The following is a 20202-nucleotide window of genomic DNA, read 5'->3' as shown; positions in this document are numbered from 1 at the left end:
GCTGGAGGCAGCCCTTCCTGGGTAAGGCTTGGTGTGGCAAATCTGATGATAACCCAGGGTGGGTCAGCCTTTTGCTGGTGCTGAACATGAAGCAGCTGTCAAGAAGCAAACAGAAAAGCCACGCCCACGCACGGAGATTCATGGAATTTTTGTTTTTCTCTTTTAGGAACAGAAATGAATAAAAGTAGCTGGCAGAGTAGAAGAAGACATGGGAGAAGAAGCCACCAGCAGAACCCTTGGTTCAGACTCCGTGATCCTGAAGACAGGCAAGTGTGCTGCTCTGGGGAGCCACTTTTGCCCAGTGTGCTTCTGGTATTGTACGCATGGCATGTCACACGCTCACAGGCGTGGAGATCACCAGGGGGCTCGTCCCAATGCAGGTTCTGATTCCGTGGGTCTGAGGGGTCTTGAGGAGAGCCTCCCTTCCTAACGTGCTCCCAGGGCATGTGGCTGTGGTGGGCCAGCCCACCACACTGAGTAATGAGGAGAGAGGACCACTCTCTGTTCTTTCCTAAGCGACCACGACCTCTGGCCAGGGCATTCGCCGTAAGGCTGGAGGTAGACGTTATCTGATACAACTGGAAAACCGTTTCTCCATTTTGTAGACCTTTTATGAAAATACCTTTGTGGAAACCAAATTTTATTCAGCCTAAGTCTTGGACAAGGATATACACTCATGCTTCACTTAACGAGGGGAATGCATTCTGAGGAATGTGTTATTAGGCTGTCGTGTCACGCAAACATCATAGCACATACTTAACACAAACCTACATGATACAGCCAGCCACACATCTAAGATACATGGGTATAGCCCATTGCTCCTAGGCTGCAAACCTGTGCAGCATGTGACTACTGAATGCGAGAGGCAGGCAGGACACAGTGGTATTTGTGGATCTCAACATAGAAAAGATACAGTAAAGATAGGGTATATAGGATTTTTTTTAAACGGTATACCTATATATGACACTTCCTGTGAATAGAGCTTGCAGGACTGGAAATCAGTGAGTGAGTGATGAGTGAACACAAAGGCTTAGGACATTATACTAGTGTAGACTTTAAAACACTGTACACCAAGCTACATTACATTTATTTATTTCCTTAAGAGATGAAGTCTCACTCTGTTGCTCAGGCTGGTCTCAAAGTCCTGAGCTCAAGTGATCCTTCTGCCTCAGCCTCCCAAAGTGCTAGGATTACAGACATGAATCACCACGCCAGGCCAAGGCAACATTAAATGTATTTTTAAAATAAAGTTGGCTGGGCCGGGCGTGGTGGCTGACGCCTGTAATCCCAACACTTTGGGAGGCCAAGGCAGGCGGATCACTTGAGGTCAGGAGTTTGAGACCAGTCTGGCCAACATGGCGAAACCCCCTGTCTACTAAAAATACAAAAATTATCTGGGTGGCGTGGCACACGCCCCTGCTACATCCTTCAGCCTATAATTCCCACAGAAGCTACTTGTGGATTTACACATCAAGTGTTATAGCCACGGCTCTATCCCAGTGTTACTAACTAATCAACTCTGTCCCCCAAACCCAGTTTTTCTGTCTGTAAGATTGTGTAGTCAAGTAAAAGTTAAATTCTTCATGCTACTGAATCCAATAAAGAATGAAATTCACCTAGCCTTGTAACTGCCGTTGTGCTGACAAATGAGCCCAGCTGGTAAAATTCTTATTGGCAGAGATTTCTATTTTTTCTTTTAATCTGGAAAATTCCACAAGACCTCACAAAATGCTTGAGTGAGAAAATAAGAAGAGGGAATCACTAACATCTGTTCTCTTTTAAAGAAAGAAAAAAGAGTGAAAAACCAAAACCTTGCCCTATTTTGTTGTATTTGCAAGAGGAGATCAGTGCTTCTCAAGTAATCAGAAAGGTCAGAGATCAGAGGCGAAGGTTGCAGAACTTCCCAAATGGACCCCCAGTCAGAATGCCTGGAACTCAAGCCCTGGGCTCCAAGTTAACACAGCTGTGTGTCAACAGGTCCGACTCCCAGGCAGCACAGTTGGCTCAGGATTCCAGCCACGGTGATGATGAGTCTCCGTCGACCTCGTCTGGCACAGCTGGGGCCTCCTCTGTGCCGGGTAAGGCCACTTGCTGGGTGAGACTCCTGGCCCCTGCGCACAGGGAAGGCTGAGACCCATTCCTGGCTCAGAAGGAGTTCCAGGAGCAAATTGAAACACTCAGGGAGGGAGCTGGGTGCATCAGGAGTGGTGGTCCTGAGGCAAACCGTCTCCCCCAGGACTGAGCACAGTCCGGGATGTTGCTTGACAAGGGCAGCTCATCCCCGCTCTCAGAAAAGACAGGCAGCCATGAGGTGGGGGGACAGGCCACTGGGCACCCAACTCAGGTGGTCAGTTCACAGTGGTTGAAATTGATGCATTTAATTTTTTTGTGTAAAGAGCTACCTGGGTTTTACTTTGACCCTGAAAAGAAACGCTACTTCCGCTTGCTCCCTGGACATAACAACTGCAACCCCCTGACGAAAGAGAGCATCCGGCAGAAGGAGATGGAGAGCAAGAGACTGCGGCTGCTTGAGGAAGAGGACAAGCAGAAAAAGGTGGGCTCCTCACCCCTTCGCCCCCCTGTTCTCCGCTCCTGCCAGCACCTATCCATCCACTGTTGAAAAGGGTGCCAATTAGATACCCCTGCAGCACTTAGCAGAGGCACTTCAGGGGGTGTAGCCCCAGCTTTTCCCTGGCAGAAAGAAGACAAGAATAAGAACAGCCAAGAGCCCCTCCTTCCATCCCCATTTTCTCGTTTGCTAAATTTTTTCAGCAGTTATTTTTTTATTTATTTATCTTTTCGAGATGGAGTCTCACTTTGTTGCCCAGGCTGGAGTGCAGTGGCATGATCTTGGCTCACTGCAACCTCTGCCTCCCGGGTTCAAGCGATTCTCCTGCCTCAGCATCCTGAGTAGCTGGGACTACAGGCACGTCCCACCACGCCCAGCTAATTTTTTTATTTTTAGTAGAGACAGGGTTTCACCATGTTGGCCAGGTTGGTCTTGAACTCCTGACTTCAAGTGATCTGCCCGCCTCAGCCTCCCAAAGTGCTGGGATTATAGGCGCAAGCCACCACGCCCAACCTTCTTCAGCAGTTCTGTTTTGTCATTCCTGAAGGAATCTTGGGAGGCAGTGTGATACAATTTTAGTAACTGTTTTTTGGTTTTTGGTTTTTTTTTTGAGACAGGGTCTCACTCTGTCACCCAGGCTGGAGTGCAGTGGTGTGATCTCGGCTCACTGCAGCCTCCACCTCCCAGGTTCAAGTGAGCATCCTGCCTCAGCCTCCCAAGTAGCTGGGATTACAGGTGCCTGCCACCATGCCCAGCTAATTTTTGTATTTTTTTTGTAGAGATGGAGTTTCACCATGTTGGCCAGGCTGATCTTGAACTCCTGGCCTCAAGTAATCCGCCCACCTTGGCCTCCCAAAGTGTGGGATTAGAGGTGTTGGCCACCATGCCCGACCCAGCTTTCTATTTTAAATAGAAGACCAGGATGCATGGTTTGGAATACAGGCCATCTTGACACAGGTCTAAATGCTAGCATATATTGTTGTCAAGGTAGGCAATGGAATGTATAGTTCCAGCCTTGGGTCACCACAGGGGGAATGGAAAGCAATGCAGGCCTGTTTGCAGTCCCATTGCTGCACTCTTGCACCTGGTGACTTCGTGCCCCTGGGTGTATGTGGATGGAAAACATGGCAGAGTTGAGGAGCAGACTTTCCTGCTCACATTTTTTTTTTTTTTTTTTTTTTTTTTTTTATGGGGGCTCGCTCTATTGCCCAGGCTGGAGTGCAGTGGTGTGATCTCGGCTCACTGCAAGCTCCGCCTCCTGGGTTCAAGCCATTCTCCTGCCTCAGCCTCCCAAGTAGCTGGGACTACAGTCGCGTGCCACCACACCCAGCTAATTTCTTTTTGTATTTTTAGTAGAGACGGGGTTTCACCATGTTAGCCAGGATGGTCTCGATCTCCTGACCTTGTGATCCGCCCGCCTCGGCCTCCCAAAGTGCTGGGATTACAGGCGTGAGCCACTGCACCCGGCCTTCGCCCACACTTTCTTGTGCTGGGCCTTTTCTCTTGCCAAGGACAGGAGACTTGGAAAGGATACCATTGGATTTTTATGCATAAAATTTCTGCCAATTTAGTGCCTATTTCCTTTATTGCGTCCTGTGGAATGAAAAACATTCTCCATTATCCCATAACAAATAAATCTTCATTGAATTGTTCTCTTTTTTGTAATAAATCTAGATTGCCAGGATGGGATTTAATGCATCTTCCATGCTCCGAAAAAGCCAACTGGGTTTTCTCAACGTCACCAGTTATTGCCAGTAAGACAATGCCTCTTTGTTATGTTTTCTTCATGAATGTTCTTTTCCTGTTTCTTATTTTCATGGTACAAGAATCCAATCTGGACAGACCATGTGGCTACCCTGTGAGGCACCTGCACAGTTGACGGGCTCCAGTTCAGAACCTGCCTTCTGCTGCTTAAACCCACCCTGAGAAAGCTGTTCTCTCTAGACTGAAGGAGAGGGACTCTTGCAGGAGGCTAGGGAGAGAGGATGGGGACGTAGGCAGAGATGTCTATTCTCTGGTACTCATAAGTCATTCTAGTAGAAGATCCTACAACTTCATTCCCATGACATTTCTGCATGCTTCTTTTCTTTCTAATGAGTTGTCACCAAAAATGGGGCATTAAATGGATGTGTGTGTACTAAACTTTATCCAAGTACTTATGATGTCTGATACAATTCTAACTAAAACCCTGTGAGATAGGCCGATACTTTTCCCCATTTCCTGAGGAAGAGACTGGGGCTCAGAGTGGAGTGATTTGCTCAAGGTAAAGCTAGAAGTGGGGAACTGTCTGACTCCAACCCTGCGTCTCCTGCCCCCACTGTACATGTGTAAGTGAAGAACCCTGCATTTAAGGCAGCTTCCTGGGGCACAGCCCTCGCACCTTGGAGCAGGACTCCTTCAGGGAAGGCCAGAAACACCGTGGGTATCAGGCAGGGTAGGCCCCTCCTCTGTTTTCCTCCTTCTGAGACAGAAAGAGTTAAAACTCTAGTTAGATCTGTTCCTCATCCTGCGAAACAAGAGGCAGCATATCCTGGGGCTCTTCCCAGCAGCGGAGTGCCCTCCAGACCATTGTTTCATCTCCAGCACTTTCGTCATCTCAGGAGAAGGAGCTGTCCTGGATGATGCAGGCACAAGTCCCTCTAACTCCCACTCTTTGACTCTGTAAATGGGCCACTCACTTCTTCATTTTCATCTTCCTGAGTGTTCTGTGGGGAAACTCAAATTCAGATAATCTGGGATCTTGCTCAGCTCCATTGCTGAGAAGTACTATGGAGCAGGCTGACGAGGAGAGATGGGCCTCAGCGGGGAGGGAAGGCCAGAGACCCCCGAAATTTCTTCATGCATGTCAGCTACAGCATCCATGCCCCTACCCTCTGTTTCTGCAGTTTAGCCCACGAGCTGCGTCTCAGTTGCATGGAGAGGAAAAAGGTCCAGATTCGGAGCTTGGATCCCTCTGCCTTGGCAAGCGACCGATTTAACCTCATACTGGTGAGTGGGAGGGGGACAGCTGTGGATGCCTAGGATGTGAGTACCACCCTCTGGACACTTTGTGGCTTAGCGTTGCCAGTCATCAAGCCTGGCTCTGGAGAAGCCAACTGCAATGAAAGCAGGTGGCATCTTCTTGGTTGTACGATTTTAACCTGCCTGCTGGCTACTGGCTGGGAGATGCTGAGCTGGCAGGCAGGCTGTGTGGTGACCATCATCACCCCCATATCAGTTCCATTGTTTGACATCAGAGTCTGGACCCAGCCACACCTTGACTAAGAAACCTGACACAGTAACTTCTCCTTGGCTGTGTTATATATTCATTTAAAAAAGTTCACAGTGGACCAGGGAACATCTAATTCTTCCTGAACTGGGACAGGACTTGGTGGCTAAACCTGCAGCCCAGTATGCCTTTGGTCACTCCTTGCTTGCCGCCCTGGCCTCAGGGGCACCTCCCATCAACACACCTCCATCACATCATTTGCAGGGGGTGAAAGGCCTTCTCTGGTTTGGGATGGACCCAAGCTGGAGGCCAAGGTCAGCCGCTTAAACCCAGAGGCCAAGGAAATGTTGGCAGAGAGCTAGAGGGTCCACTGCAAACAAAGGTCCCTGACCTCTCGATGGACCACGTAAGAGCAGGGTGTGCCCAGCAAGCCCTGTCCTTCCTGGAGGCTGAGGGAAAGCCAGGGAGAGTGAGACGAGGATACAGAGGCAGGAGCATCTGGACTCGGTCATCTGCTGGCCGGACTGGAGGCCGATGCTAGAGATTGACCCTGGAGGTCAACACTGCATCCTTCTGCCCCAGGAGACCACCAGAGTGGGGTCCTTCCGTGTGAGGGGTGTTGGGGGCTGGGCCCACATTCTCCCGTGTGGCTTTTCTCTCCATGAGTGCTTGGGGATATGGTTTGACTGAATGAGTGGAATCTTCTGTTGTGGTGGGTTCCCCTCAGGAGTCCCTTCCCTGGGGTAAAGCACATGGGAACAGTGGGGATCATTGGCGTGTGGGGTCTGGTGATACACAGGCCACTGTTCACAAGCCTGGACACCCCGACCCTCGTGCTTCATCTCTCCTGACCCAGGCTTTACATGTGGTAGGTCGTCTCCATCACCCAAAGTCACAGTGACGGGCTGGCCGGTGTGACCGCAGGGCCGGAAAGTGGCTTGCCACCTGGCGCGCAGTTTTTCAGATCTGAGTCTAGTCTCAGTGATTCTTCTGGGAACATGACTTCTTCCTGGGTGAACTTAACAAAGTTGATACACTTTCACCAAAACCAGCGTCCAAACCTGTGTGTGGGTCTGTATTTATTAATATATACAAAACACATAGCTATGTAGAGTTTTTGCTTTGAAATAGCGATTAACCACATCATGTTTTAAAAGGAGAAAAGAAAAGCTTAAAATAGCCCACATCTGGCACAGTGGTTCATGCCTGTAATCTCAGCATTTTGGGAGGCTTCGACAGGCAGTTCACTTGAGCCCAAAAGTTCGAGACCAGCCTAGGCAACATGGGTCTCTACAAAAAGACCCATGTTGCCTGGGTCTCTACAAAAAATATAAATTAGCTGGGCATGGTGGTGTGTGCATGTAGTCCCAGCTACTCGGGAGGCTGAGGTGGGAGGATCACTTGATCCCAGGAAGTCAAGGCTGCAGTGAGCCATGATTGTGCCACTGCACTCCAGCCTGGGCAACCAGATCAAGACTCTGTCTCAAAAGAAAAAACAAAAATAGGGCCAAGTGCAGTGACTCACACCTGTAGTCCCAGCACTTTGGGAGACCGAGGTGGGAGGATCACTTGAGGTCAGGAGTTCGAGACTGGCCTGACCAACATTGTGAAACCCCGTCTGTACTAAAAATACCAAAATTAGCTGGGTGTGGTGGTTCACACCTGTAGTCCTAGCTACTCAGGAGGCTGAGGTGAGAGAATAGCTTGAACCTGGGAGGCAGAGGCTTCAGCAAGCTGAGATCATGCCACTGCACTTCAGCCTGGGCAACAGAGTGAGACCCTCTCAAAAAAAAAAATTAGCCCACATCCTGAGCCAGGCATGGTGCCTCACACCTGTAATCCCAGCTCTTTGGGTGGCTGAGGCAGGAGGCTCACTTGATGCCAGAAGTTCAAGACCAGCCTGGACAACATAGTGAGACACTATCTCTACAAAAAAAATATAAAAGTGGCCAGGCACAGTGGTTCATGCCTGTAGTCCTAGCTGCTCAGGAGGCTGAGGAGAGAAGATCACTTGAGCCCAGGAGTTCAGGGTTATCATGAGCCATGATCATGCCACTGCACTCCAGCCTGGGTAACAACAGTAAGACCTCACCTCTTTAAAAAAGTAAAAATAAAAAAATAGCCTACCTTTGCTCAAGCCTGTAATCCCAGCACTTTGGGAGGTCGGTATGGCTGCTCACGAGGTCAGGAGATCAAGACCATCCTGGCTAATGGTGAACCCCGCCTCCTGAAAATACAAAAACTAGGGTGGCGGGTGCCTGTGAACCTAGCCACCAGGAGGCTGAGCAGGAGAATGGCGTGAACTCCGGGAGGTGGGAGCTTGCAGCATTGGAGACGCACCACTGCACTCCAGCCTGGGCTACAGAGCAAGACTCATCTCAGTGCCTGTGTTTGGTTTTTTTTTTTGTTTGTTTATTTGTTTTGAGACAGAATTCACCTCCAGTCTGGCTGAGTGCAGTGGCCAGATCTCAGCTCACTGCAAGCCCGCCCCGGCTTCACGCCATTCTCCCGCCTCAGCCTCCCGAGGCTGGGACCACAGGCCACCGCCCGCTAGTTTTTTTTGTATTTTTAAGTAGAGACGGGTTTCACCGTAAGCTGGGGCCAGGATGGTCTCGATCTCTGACCTTGTGATCCTTCCCATCTCAGCCTCCCAAAGTGCTGGGATTACAGGCTTGAGTCACCGTGCCTGGCCACAAAAGCCTACATTTGAATGCAGTCTTTTTCTGTTGCACATTTTATTCAGTGGGTTTTTTGTTTGTTTGTTTGTTTTCATGGTGGTAAAAAAAATTAGTGCCTATGTAATAGGAACTAGCATTTTTCCTATTGCTGCACAGCCTTCGTGATGGCACGTGGCACATTCCTCTGGGTGCGTGCCAACACTCTCCGAAACCCACTTCTGAGTGAGGTCCTCATGCAGATCTCAGACTTTCTGGCCATGTCGCCTCACTGCCATTCTCATCCTTCCTCTTGAATTGTTAGATCAGACATGTACTGACTTTGCTCAGAGATGGCTGCACTGAGTTAGGAAAGTGAGGTCATCTCCACACTCGCTCATGGAGAGGAGCTCTCACCTAGTGAAAATGCACAGAGCATAGGGGCCAGGAGAGATGGGCAGATCCCTCTTATGTAACCCACCAGGCGCAGCCTGGGATGTCACCCACTGCCCCCTTCTCTTCTCCAGGCAGATACCAACAGTGACCGGCTCTTCACAGTGAATGATGTCAAAGTCGGAGGCTCCAAGTATGGCATCATCAACCTGCAAAGTCTGAAGACCCCTACGCTTAAGGTGTTCATGCACGAAAACCTCTACTTCACCAACCGGAAGGTATGTTGCCCATCCCTGTAGCCTTGCTGCACACTTGGCCCTGGGGATAGTTGGCCAAATTCAGGATAGAGGAGAGCAATTGGGAAAGACGGCAGAGCATGGTTACCTCATTTTTCCATAAGACTTGATTTTTACTTCAGCCTAGGAGTTTCAGACCAACCTGGGCAGCGGAACATGCATGGTGAAACCTCGTCTCTACAAAAAAAAAAAAAAATTATCTGAGTGTGGTGGTGTGCACCTGTAGTCCCAGCTACTTGGGGATTCGGGGGGAGGTGAGGTGGGAAGATCACCTGAGCCCGGGAGATCGAGGCTGCAGTGAGCCATGATTGTGCCACTGCACTCCAACCTTGGTAACAGAGTGAGACCCTATCTCAAAAAATGGATTTATAGTTGCTCAGAACCCATAGGGAAAGAAAAGGGTCCCAGGAGTTTCTTGTCTTGGAAAAAAAAGTGAAATGAGATGATTGGGGTAGGTTGAAACAGCGCTTCTTTAACTGGTCCTCAGGACTGTCTCTCCAGGGGTCCAGGAGTTGATCTGAAAGGGCCCACACCAGGGCAGAGAGTTCCTTGGACATGGGTGACAGTGACTGTGGCCTGGATAGGAGGGGTCCTGCCCTGTGTGTTGGAGTGATACGTCATCCAGCCAGGCCGCAGCCAGCACTGAGGCTTAAACAAATAAGAGGAGCTTCCTGTCTAGGGAGCAACCTTTAAGTTGCAGTGGGGTGATGGTGGCATCCATGAGAAGCTGTGACTTGCTATTCAGTTGGGACATAAGCCGCAAGATGGTTACAGGTTGAAAATGGCTTCTGGGTGAAGTAAGATACACCTTCAGAGTTAGGCTTATCTCCTGCCATTCAGCCCTGCCCAGAGGGTATGCCAGATATACCAAATGTCTCCCTGTGGCTCTGTTGGAGGACTCAGACTTGAGGTTACTTCCTGTCCTGCTCAAGCCCTGCCCTCAGAATGTTTGTTCCAGCCCATTTGAAGAGGAGCAAGACCTGAAGAAAGAAGTCACATGTCTGTGTCCCCACAAGTTATTCCACAGGAAAGCATATTACTGTGGAGTAACTTTCCGTCTTGCTGTGTGCTTCCTCACCAGGTGAATTCGGTGTGCTGGGCCTCGCTCAATCACTTGGATTCCCACATTCTGTATCCTTTGGCAGAAGAAGAGGTTTGGTGGGCAGGCCACACCCTGACGTGGACCTGGGTATCTGTGGGCTTCATGGCATGGCATCTTAGTGACTAGAGGGCTGGGCCCTTGTGCACTTAAATCTCATGCTTTAGAAAAAAGCGTACCTGGGTAGAACACAAGGGTGCCCGTGGAGCACAGAGAAGTAGCTGAGGTCCCATCATGGCTGTTTCTCAAGATGACATTGATGTCACTGTGTGGCAGACACTCTCTGGGCCTTCACATGCATGTGGTGGAGACAGGATAGGAACTCGGGCAGTCTGGCTCCAAGGCCGGCCCACTCTGCCACTGTGGCGTGTGACAGGAAGCTCTGGGTTCACAACACAGACCCAGTATTCCTGCCGGAGAGCTGGTGCGGTAGCAGAGCAACAAAGCGGAAAGGAGCAGCACAGCCTTGGGGAGGAAGCCCAGCTCCTCCTGAGGCCAGGGAGGAAAACGGTGGTCAAGAGGGCAGGGTCCTCCTAGGGGAAGCTGAGGGCAGGGTCAGGGAGGGGGTTTCTTTGGCAGTGGACTTGGGTCCGTGGGTTCTGGGCCTCAGGTCCCTGCTGGCAACAGCTTTTTAGAGCACTCATCACACTAGTCTTTGCCTTCCTGAGTGAGCGGAGCCACTTTGCTGAGAGCACAGTAGTACAGTGTTGTGGTCCCTGGCCTCTGGTACCCTTGGGGGCTCTTGATATGGCACAAGACTTGATTCACTGAAAGCCACATGTTAATGACTCTTGTCCTTGGTTCATTCTCATATTAAATGTGTTCTGGAAACAACATGACTGCTCGTTGTACTTAACACCTACTTCTTGAGTTGTCGTGAGATTAGCATTAGTTAACTCCTGTGAATGCACCTACCAGTTCCTGGTACATCATTGGTCTTCAACAAGTGATAACTGAATCAGAGTCTTTTTTTAAAATTTTATTTGTTTCACAGCAGTGTCTTTCAAAGGAGTTTTTTGGTTTTTATTTGATTTTTTTCAGAGAAAGGGGTCTTGCTCGTCATCCAGGCTTGAGTGCAGTGGTGCAATCATAGCTCACTCCAGCCTAGAACTCCTGGGCTCAAGTGATTCTCCTGCCTTAGCCTCCCAAGTCGCTGGGACTGTAGCTATGCACCACCACACCCAGCTTACATTTCAAAGGCTTGTAAAGCCTAAATACATTAGCGACCTGATTACAAATTTATATAAGGCACCAAACTATGTGTGTTCTCCAAATTGAAAATTGTATGTGGCTTTCATTTGATGGGGTTCTGTAGGCTAATGGGACTGACCACGTGTTCCTATGATGATCTAACCAGAGGGCTAAAGAGGCCAAGCTCTGCAGAGAGCAAAAACGAACCTCGCTCTCATTTCCAGTCTTTTAAAACAGCATGGTTTCTCATGTTTCTGTGGGCTAAGGAGAGGGAAAAAAACTCCATGTAATTGGGCTTTAAGGGATGGATGGTCTGTCGTAGCCTCATCGGTGGCTTGCCCTCTGGTGGCAGTTTCTGGTAATCTTCGGGCCTTTGTGCTACAGATTTTTTGTGCTGCTTCAGAAGTTCAGGTAACTTTTTCCCTTTTGAAAAATAGTACTTTGTTCAGACCTGCACTCTGCATTTTCCCTGCAAGAGTGGTGGGGGTTAGATGGAATTCTTTCTACACTTATTGGGCCCTTAGTTAACCTGTGGCCTGTCAAAGGATTAAGTCTTAGCGTGGCCCCATAAGTACTCAAAGTTTGAATATAAATAAGCTGAGATTCAGCAACAGTAACTAACATGCACATCGCACTTTCTTCACTTCCGTGCCCTCCAAACCCAGAAGCAAAATAAGTTTATTTGGTGATGCTGTTCCCATTTACAGTTTCAGCACCCTCTCTATCCTGGAGATACTTAACTTGGAGCTTACCACCCAGAGTGGTATGTCACATACACATCACATACTCAGATGGTCAAGCATGTTACCTGGCCAGGCACGGTGGCTCACACCTGTAATCTCAGCACTTTGGGAGGCCAAAGTCGGGGCATTGCTTGAGGCCAGGAGTTTGAGACCAGCCTGGGGAATATAGCAAGACCTGCTCTCTACAAAAAAAAAAAAAAAAAAAAAATTATATTAGCTGAGCATCATGGTGCATGCCTGTAGTTCCAGGTACTCAGGAAGCTGAGCCAGGAGGATCACTTGAGCCCCAGACTTCAAAGCTGCAGTGAGCTATGATCACACTACAGCACTCCAGCCTGGGTGAAAGAGAGAGACCCTGTCTCTTAAATTAAAAAAAAAAAAAACGAAAAAAGTGACTGGGCGCAGTGGCTCATTCCCATAATCCCAGCACTTTGGGAGGCCGAGGCAGGTGGATCACTTGAGGTCAGGAGTTCGAGACCAGCCTTGCCACCATGGTGAAACCCCGTCTCCACTAAAAATACAAAAATTAGTCAGGTGTGGTGGCATGCACCTGTAATCCCAGCTACTTGGGAAGTTGAGGCGGGAGAATTGCTTGAAAACCCGGGAGACAGAGGTTGCAGTGAGCCAAGATTGCACCACTGCACTCCAGTCTGGGCGACAGAGCAAGACTCCATCTAAAAATATATATATATAAATAAAATGTTTAAAAAGATTTTTAAAAGGTTACGTGATTGCTTTTCAGATAGTTACGTTTTCCAGTGAGGAATATGTGTGGTCATTCAGACAACACCTATCGAGTATATGCAGTTGCAAGGAGATGGAGACAGGCAGCTCCACCAGTCTTCAGTGTAGGAGGAAAGCTGCATGCAGGAGGGATTGCAGCCACCTTCCTGAAGGGAGACCCATGAGGGCAGGAAGAGGCCAGGGACTCCTAATAGAAGGAGGAGTTGGGAGAAAGCTTGGTATGTTTGGCAGCAGTTTGATATTCATGATGTTTCTGGCTAGGGAGTAGGACCTTTCAAGACAATGCTCGCTCAGGGATGTGGGAGGTCCCGGGGGTTTGTGATTGTGGAGTGATTTTTGAAAATGATTCCTTTGGTGGCATTGCTGGGGGATAGACAGGTGAGAGCAAGTCCTCAGACAGAAGCTGCTGCAAGACGGAGAGCGGCAGTGAGGGCATGAAATGAGGCAGCAGGAGTGGAGGGAAGGGCACCAAGGGGCAGGCGCAGGTCCTAGCCCGGGCATCGTGTGATAGGAGAAGGCCCAGGATAGACTTCCCGGAGAGTGGTGGGTTGAGGCCAAGGAGTGTGCAGTAGAAATTGGGCTACATGGCCATAGGGCAGAACTGGAACATTTCCGTCAGATTTAGAAATCAGGAGCTCATTGAAGACTGTGGTGAGAACACTTCTCTGGGAAGCTGAGGGTCAGGCCTGGATTTCAGTGGAGGAAAGGCAAGGGAGTGAGAATAAATACAGGCTCCTCTGGAGTGAAGTTTGGCTATGAGGGGAAAAGGAGAGGAACCACATCAGTCAGAAGACACACACATAGGCAAGGGTATAAAGGGGCAGGTCAGAGAGACTGCCCAGTGACTACGCTCATGTGAACAGACACCCACATGTAGTCAGGGAAATGGCCATTGAAATAATAGTGAGGTGTCGCCTGTACCCATTCAGATAAGCAGAAATTTTAAGAGCTGGTAGTGAGATATTCTGTGCAGTGCCATTTCTGTATGTATTTTTTAAAACAAAAGTTGCTTTGTTTTATTTATTGACAAATACATGTAGTGGAAATACAGCATGGCTTAGAAGAACTTACACCAGTTTGAGAAGAGCAGTTCTTTCTGGGTAGGGGAGAAGGGAGAATTGGACTAGGGAGGGATCAGAGAGGGGGGCTTTTGGGGTTTTTTTATAGTATTTTATTTTTGAGACATGGTCTTACTCTGTCAGTCAGGCTGGAATGCAGTCACATGATCACAGCTCACCACAGCCTCGACTTTCAAGGCTCAAGCAATCCTCCCACCTCAGCCTCCCGAGGAGCTGGTACTACAGGCACACACCACCACGCCCAGCTAGTTTTTGTATTTTTTGTAGAGAAAAGGTTTTGCCATGTTTCCCAGGCTGGTCTCGAACTCCTGGGCTCGAGTGATCCTCCTGCCTCAGCTTCCCAAAGTGCTGGGATTACATAGGCAGGAGCCACCACACCCAGCTTTTAACTATATCTGATATCTGATTTGTTTTTCCCTTTAAAAAAAATCTGAAGCTGGCCGGGCACGATGGCTCACCCCTATAATCCCGGCACTTTGGGAGGCCAGGGCGGGCAGATCACCTGAGGTCGGGTGTTCAAGACCAGCCTGACCAAGATGGAGAAACCCCATGTCTACTAAAAATACAAAATTAGACAGGCATGGTGGCACATGCCTGTAATCCCAGCTACTCAGGAGGCTGAGGCAGGAGAATCACTTGAACCCAGGAGGCAGAGGTTGCAGTGAGCCAAGATCACGCCATTGCACCCCAGCCTGGGCAACAAGAGCAAAACTCCGTCTCAAAAACAAACAAACAAACCAAAAAAAACACGCGAAGCTAAATGTGGACAGTGTAAACGTATGTTGAATCTGGACGGCGGGGTTACTCTGTCCTAGGTTGTGTGCCGTATGACCTTCCGAAGGGTGAATGCCCATGCCTCCTCCCAGAGGGGAGCCTTGTGCCTAACTGTCCTTAACAGCTTTTTCCAGGCTGTGCCTCATGGGACTCGCGGAGACTCCAGGCTGCGCGACCCTGCTCCCAGCGTCACTGTTCGTCAATAGTCACCCAGGTATAGGGTTCTCTTCCTTTGAAGAAATCTGTCCTATATCTCCCAAGAGCTGTGTGGGAGTGGCTTAGAGAGGAGTGTGGGGCCACTGCAGAGGCACTGTGGGAGGATTCCCTAAGTCTGTCCCAGGGTTAGTACCAGAAGCATGTGCTTTTTTTTTTTTTTTTTACAGCATCTGCCCCTTTTTACCCATCTTGGGCCATTTCAGTCATTTCAGCAGCCAGAGCAGACTTAACACGTATGTAAACCAACGTGAGATTAGAACACTGATTTGGATGCCTGTGCACATCATTCAGAAGACACCTCCGAAGGTCCAGAGCACCTCAGGTGCTATCAGGGGTACCTAACATTCTGCCTAGGTTAAGGCAATTTGACTCCTCCTTCCTGACAGCATTCTAGATACTACATTTTCAGTCTATCAGATAATTAGGATCAATAAGACAAGAGTGAGAGGCCTCTTAAGAGTGTGGGCTTCAGGCAAACCTGGCACGAATCCCAGCTCTGCCCCTAGGCAAACCTGGCACGAATCCCAGCTCTGCCCCTTGCCAAGTTGAATGGAATATTGAACCTCCCTAAAGTGGACAAGGCCTTCCCAGTGCACATCCATGGAGAATTAGATGAGATCACGCACATTTAGCTCAGTGCCTGGTATTTCATCACACAGCAAGCTTATGAGGCAGGAGTGTGTCTTACCACCATTTTACGGTTAAGGAAACTGAGGCAGAGAGTTTCAGAATTTGCCTTACAAAAGTAATTTTTAGTGTTGGAGGTCAGGCTCACAGTACCCTTTGGAGAGGCAGTAATTGGGAAAGGGATGTGAGGGAGGCCTCTGGGGTACTGGATTGTTTTATGTCTTTTCTTTTTTCTTTGTTTGTTTGTTTGTTTTTGAGACGGAGTTTTGTTGCCCAGGCTGGAGTACAGTGACGTGATCTCAGGTCACCGCAACCTTTGTTTCTGGGATTCAAGCGATTCTCCTGCCTCAGCCTCCCGAGTAGATGGGATTACAGGCATATACTACCACACCTGGCTATTTTTGTATTTTTAGTAGAGATGGGATTTCTCCATGTTGGTCAGGCTGGTCTCGAACTCCTGACCTCAGGTGATCCACCTGCCTTGGCCTGCCAAAGTGCTGGGATTACAGGCGTGAGCCACCGCGCCCGGCCTTGATTGTTTTGTTTCTCAACCTGATTGGCGGGTATGTGGCTATATTTAGTTTGTAATAACTCACTGAACTGTATCCTTCCAATGTGTACGTTCTATCAATGCAAAAGTTTATTTTAAAAAATATTTTATCAAAGCATGGTGACTCATGCCTGTAATCCCAACACTTTGGGAGGCCAAGGCAGGATAATCATTTGAGCCCAGGAGTTCGAGACCAGCCTGAGCAACATAGCAAGACTCCAATCTCTACAAAAAATAAATAATTAGCCATGTGTGGTAACTCACACCTGTGGTCCCAGCTACTTGGGAGGCTGAGATGGGAGGATTCCTTGAGCCTGGGAAGTTGAGGATGCATTGAGCCATGATCATGCCACTGCACTCCAGACGACAAAAGAACAAGACCCTGTCTTAAAAATACATATATCTATATATATCTTTATGTGTGTGTGTGTGTGTGTGTGTGTGTGTGTGTGTCTGTGTGTGTGTGTATGTATATACACACACACTTGCCTGAGATCACATAGCTGGTAGGTGATCGAGGATCGGAGCCACCTTACCTCTGACAGTACACTACCTCCTTGATATCAGTACTATAAACATGACTACTGGGAATGTTAACATACATGCATTTTCAGAATAACCACTTGTGAGCCAGGCATCCCAGCTGAGCCTCTCTCTTGCAACCACAAAACCCAGAATGGGGCCAAAGGTATAGACCCTCTGAGCAGCTATGGGCATATTTGGATGTTTTCTGAACCCAGTGGTCCCTGGCCTGGCTAGAGGGCAGCCACAATTTACATTCTCCTATCCCCTTAGCAGGAATAGACCGGCCTGGCATGCTCTGCAGTTTCCGGATCCCTGGTGCCTGGTCCTGTGCCTGGTCCCTGAATATCCAAGCAAATAACTGCTTCAGTACAGGTGAGCCTGGCTCCCCGGGTGCCCAGAGAAGAGGCCTTAACAGACCTTAAAACCCCTATAGCTGTCCCTCTCCCCAGACTACATGTGACATAATCTCACCAGCCTATCTCTGTCTCCGCCAGGCTTGTCTCGGCGGGTCCTGTTGACCAACGTGGTGACGGGACACCGGCAGTCCTTTGGGACCAACAGTGATGTCTTGGCCCAGCAGTTTGCTCTCATGGTTAGTTGGATTGGGACAGGCAGAATATAAAGTTTGCCCCATGCAGAAATTTGGCCAGATTGAAATTGGACTCCTCTGTGTGCTATCTAGTCGTCTTTGACAGGGGAGAAAGAGCATCAGAAAGGCTCAGTGGGTTCCTTTGTAAGCGTGTCTGAACTGAGTGAAAGTTGGTTGATCCAGAAAGGCTTGCCTGAGTTGCTCTAAACAACCTCTCATGGAAAGGAATTGTGAGCAGTTCTTGGGTACTTGGATTTACCCAGCAGGACAAACCATCTTTAAAATGTATAAGCTAAACACCAATTCTTCACAGGTCTCAGGTTATATATTTTATATATTTAAAAAATCAGGGCCGGGCGCGGTGGCTCACGCCTGTAATCCCAGCACTTTGGGAGGCCGAGACGGATGGATCACAAGGTCAGGAGATCGAGACCATCCTGGCTAACACAGTGAAACCCCATCTCTACTAAAAATACAAAAATTAGCCAGGTGTGGTGGCAGGCGCCTGTAGTCCCACCTACACAGGCTGAGACAGGAGAATGGTGTGAACCCAGGAGGCGGAGCTTGCAGTGAGCCGATATCGCACCACTGCACTCCAGCCTGGGCGACAGAGCAAGACTCCGTCTCAAAAAAAAAAAAAGAATTTAAGCTTGATAAATTCAAGTCAGTTTAAAAAAAAAAAAAATCAGGCCAGGTGCAGTGGCTCATGGCTGTAATCCCAGCACTTTGGGAGGCCGAGATGGGTAGATCACAAGGTCAGGAGTTTGAAACCAGCCTAGCCGAGATAGTGAAACTTCTTCTCTACTAAAAATACAAAAATTAGCTGGGTGTGGTGCCAGGCGCCTGTAATCCCAGCTGCTCAGGAGGCTGAGGCAGGAGAATCACCTGAACCCGGGAGGCGGAGGTTACAGTGAGCCGAGATAGCACCACTGCACTCTAGCCTGGGCGACAGGGCAAGGCTCTGTCTCAAAAAAAGGTGGTCATAACTATATTTTAAGGACTTTTCTCTAGAAAATACCATCTTTCCTTAAAAGTGAATGAACCTGCTGACCCGCGTTTGGTAGAGATGGGGTGCTATCTCTGGGACTTCAGAGAGAAAGGCCAAAGGGGGCAGTGCGTGGGGGGGCGGGGAGCAGGCAGCTCCTAGGACCTCTATGCTGCCCATGAGGAGGACACGTGGGGTCTGGTTCTTCTAGCCACTAACAAGGAATCATCCTCCCTTCCAACTCCATTGAGACCCAAACCCTGACCAGCATGTGTCTGATCACACCATCCGACCCAGAGGCTGGAAGAGGGGTTATAGCAGGAGGACCTGCCCTGCCCAGCCTCAGAGGGAGGTCATGGTAGCCAGGACCAAGCAGGCCCTCTTTCCACAGGTTCCTCTGCTGTTTAATGGCTGCCGCTCTGGGGAAATCTTTGCCATTGATCTGCGTTGTGGAAATCAAGGCAAGGGGTGGAAGGCCACCCGCCTGTTTCATGACTCAGCAGTGACCTCTGTGCGGATCCTCCAAGATGAGCAATACCTGATGGCATCAGACATGGCTGGAAAGGTAGGGGATCATGAACTTTCTCAGGCCACAGAGTCTCGTGGCCCAGAGACCTGCCGGGTGAAAGGGTTCTGCTGAAGAGGTCCTCATACCGAGACCCCAGGCAAGGGAAGTTCACTGAAGACCAAGTGATTTGTTGGCCCTGCCTGGGGACTGCTTTGTTGCCCATATGAGCCTAATCTGATGTGAACAAAAGTGAAAAGGATTCTTTGGTTGTGTACCTTTTTTTTTTTTTTTTTTGCGACGAAGTCTTGCTGTGTTGCCCAGGCTGGAGTGCAATGGTGCAATCTCGGCTCACTGCAACCTCCATCTCTCAGGTTCAAGCGATTCTCCTGCCTCAGCCTCCTGAGTAGCTGAGATTGCAGGCACCCGGATAATTTTTGTATTTTTAGTAGAGACGGGGTTTCACCATGTTGGTCAGGCTGATCTCAAACTCCTGACCTCATGATCTGCCCACCTTGGCCTCCCAAAGTGTTGGGATTACAGACGTGAGCCACCACGCCCGACCTGGTTACATGCTTTTGATGGACTCCAAGGCTCAGGAATTCGAGATGGAGATCTTCATGACCTGCACAGGCCACTGGAGACCACCTTGCTTTCCTGGCTTCGCACTTGGGGACCACCGTGGTACCTCCTGGCCCCTCTCTGATGGCTCCTGGTGCTTCTTTCCACAGATCAAGCTGTGGGACCTGAGGACCACTAAGTGCATAAGGCAGTACGAAGGCCACGTGAATGAGTATGCCTACCTGCCCCTGCATGTGCACGAGGAAGAAGGAATCCTTGTGGCAGGTACTTGAGGAAGGATGGGGAAATTCCACCCCATCAAATACTGTCTCTCAGGGGCGATCCCAGCAACTTCAGCAGCATAGGGAAAAGTTACCCCAAAACAGAACTGAATCGAGGGGAGTGTGGACATTTGGGTGGGGAGACTAGGAGGGAAGTAGAATTGGATATATTAGTAATCCACAGTGTAAATAAATGTCCACCAGGTGGACAGCCTCGTCCCATGTCAGTGGGCAAACTTCACTTCAGAAACAGGCAGGTGGGGGATGCTGGGGAGCCTGGGTTTGGAGTTTGCGTGGATTTCATCAGGCCAGCAGTATCCCACCACGCAGCTATCTTACCCAAAAACATGGGCTCCCTGTTGTCTCTACTCGCATTTCCACCAGAGGATGCTGAGAAAAGAAGTTACGGTCATTGTAAAGATTCTTGGCCCCGGCTTGGCGCGGTGGCTCACGCCCGTAATCCCAACACTGTGGGAGGCCAAGGAGGGCGGATCACGAGGCCACGAGATTGAGACCATCCTGGCCAGCATGGTGAAACCCCATTACTACTAAAATACAAAAACTAACTGGGCATGGTGGCACCTGCCTGTAATCCCAGCTACTCGGGAGTCTG

At 49.4% G+C, this 20202-nt stretch overlaps 1 protein-coding gene across 12 annotated transcripts in view; it reads left to right on the top strand.

Annotated features, from left to right (window-relative positions):
* DCAF4 (DDB1 and CUL4 associated factor 4) overlaps window positions 1-20202 on the top strand; it is a 34688-nt gene that overhangs the window by 8455 nt on the left and 6031 nt on the right. For 4 of the 12 annotated variants that reach the window (XM_021941350.2, XM_021941349.2, XM_021941348.2 and 1 more), the window contains exons 2-14: window positions 167-266; window positions 1978-2078; window positions 2397-2554; window positions 4244-4323; window positions 5455-5557; window positions 8959-9102; window positions 10202-10251; window positions 14885-14964; window positions 15134-15199; window positions 16939-17040; window positions 17163-17260; window positions 18634-18807; window positions 19479-19593. In XM_021941350.2, the coding sequence (XP_021797042.1) occupies window positions 175-266; window positions 1978-2078; window positions 2397-2554; window positions 4244-4323; window positions 5455-5557; window positions 8959-9102; window positions 10202-10251; window positions 14885-14964; window positions 15134-15199; window positions 16939-17040; window positions 17163-17260; window positions 18634-18807; window positions 19479-19593 (1363 nt within the window). In that variant the 5' untranslated portion in view covers window positions 167-174. Of the gene's footprint in view, window positions 1-166; window positions 267-1977; window positions 2079-2396; window positions 2555-4243; window positions 4324-5454; window positions 5558-8958; window positions 9103-10201; window positions 10252-14884; window positions 14965-15133; window positions 15200-16938; window positions 17041-17162; window positions 17261-18633; window positions 18808-19478; window positions 19594-19973; window positions 20124-20202 lie in introns of those variants that run through there. The other 8 variants (XM_021941354.2, XM_021941356.2, XM_031668012.1 and 5 more) reach the window with 7 other exon arrangements.

The sequence above is a fragment of the Papio anubis genome, chromosome 7 (assembly GCF_008728515.1).
Source record: "Papio anubis isolate 15944 chromosome 7, Panubis1.0, whole genome shotgun sequence".
NCBI classification, from domain to species: domain Eukaryota; kingdom Metazoa; phylum Chordata; class Mammalia; order Primates; family Cercopithecidae; genus Papio; species Papio anubis.
The sequence above is the reverse complement of the archived record's forward strand: the minus strand, read 5'-3'. Positions and strand labels throughout refer to the sequence as shown.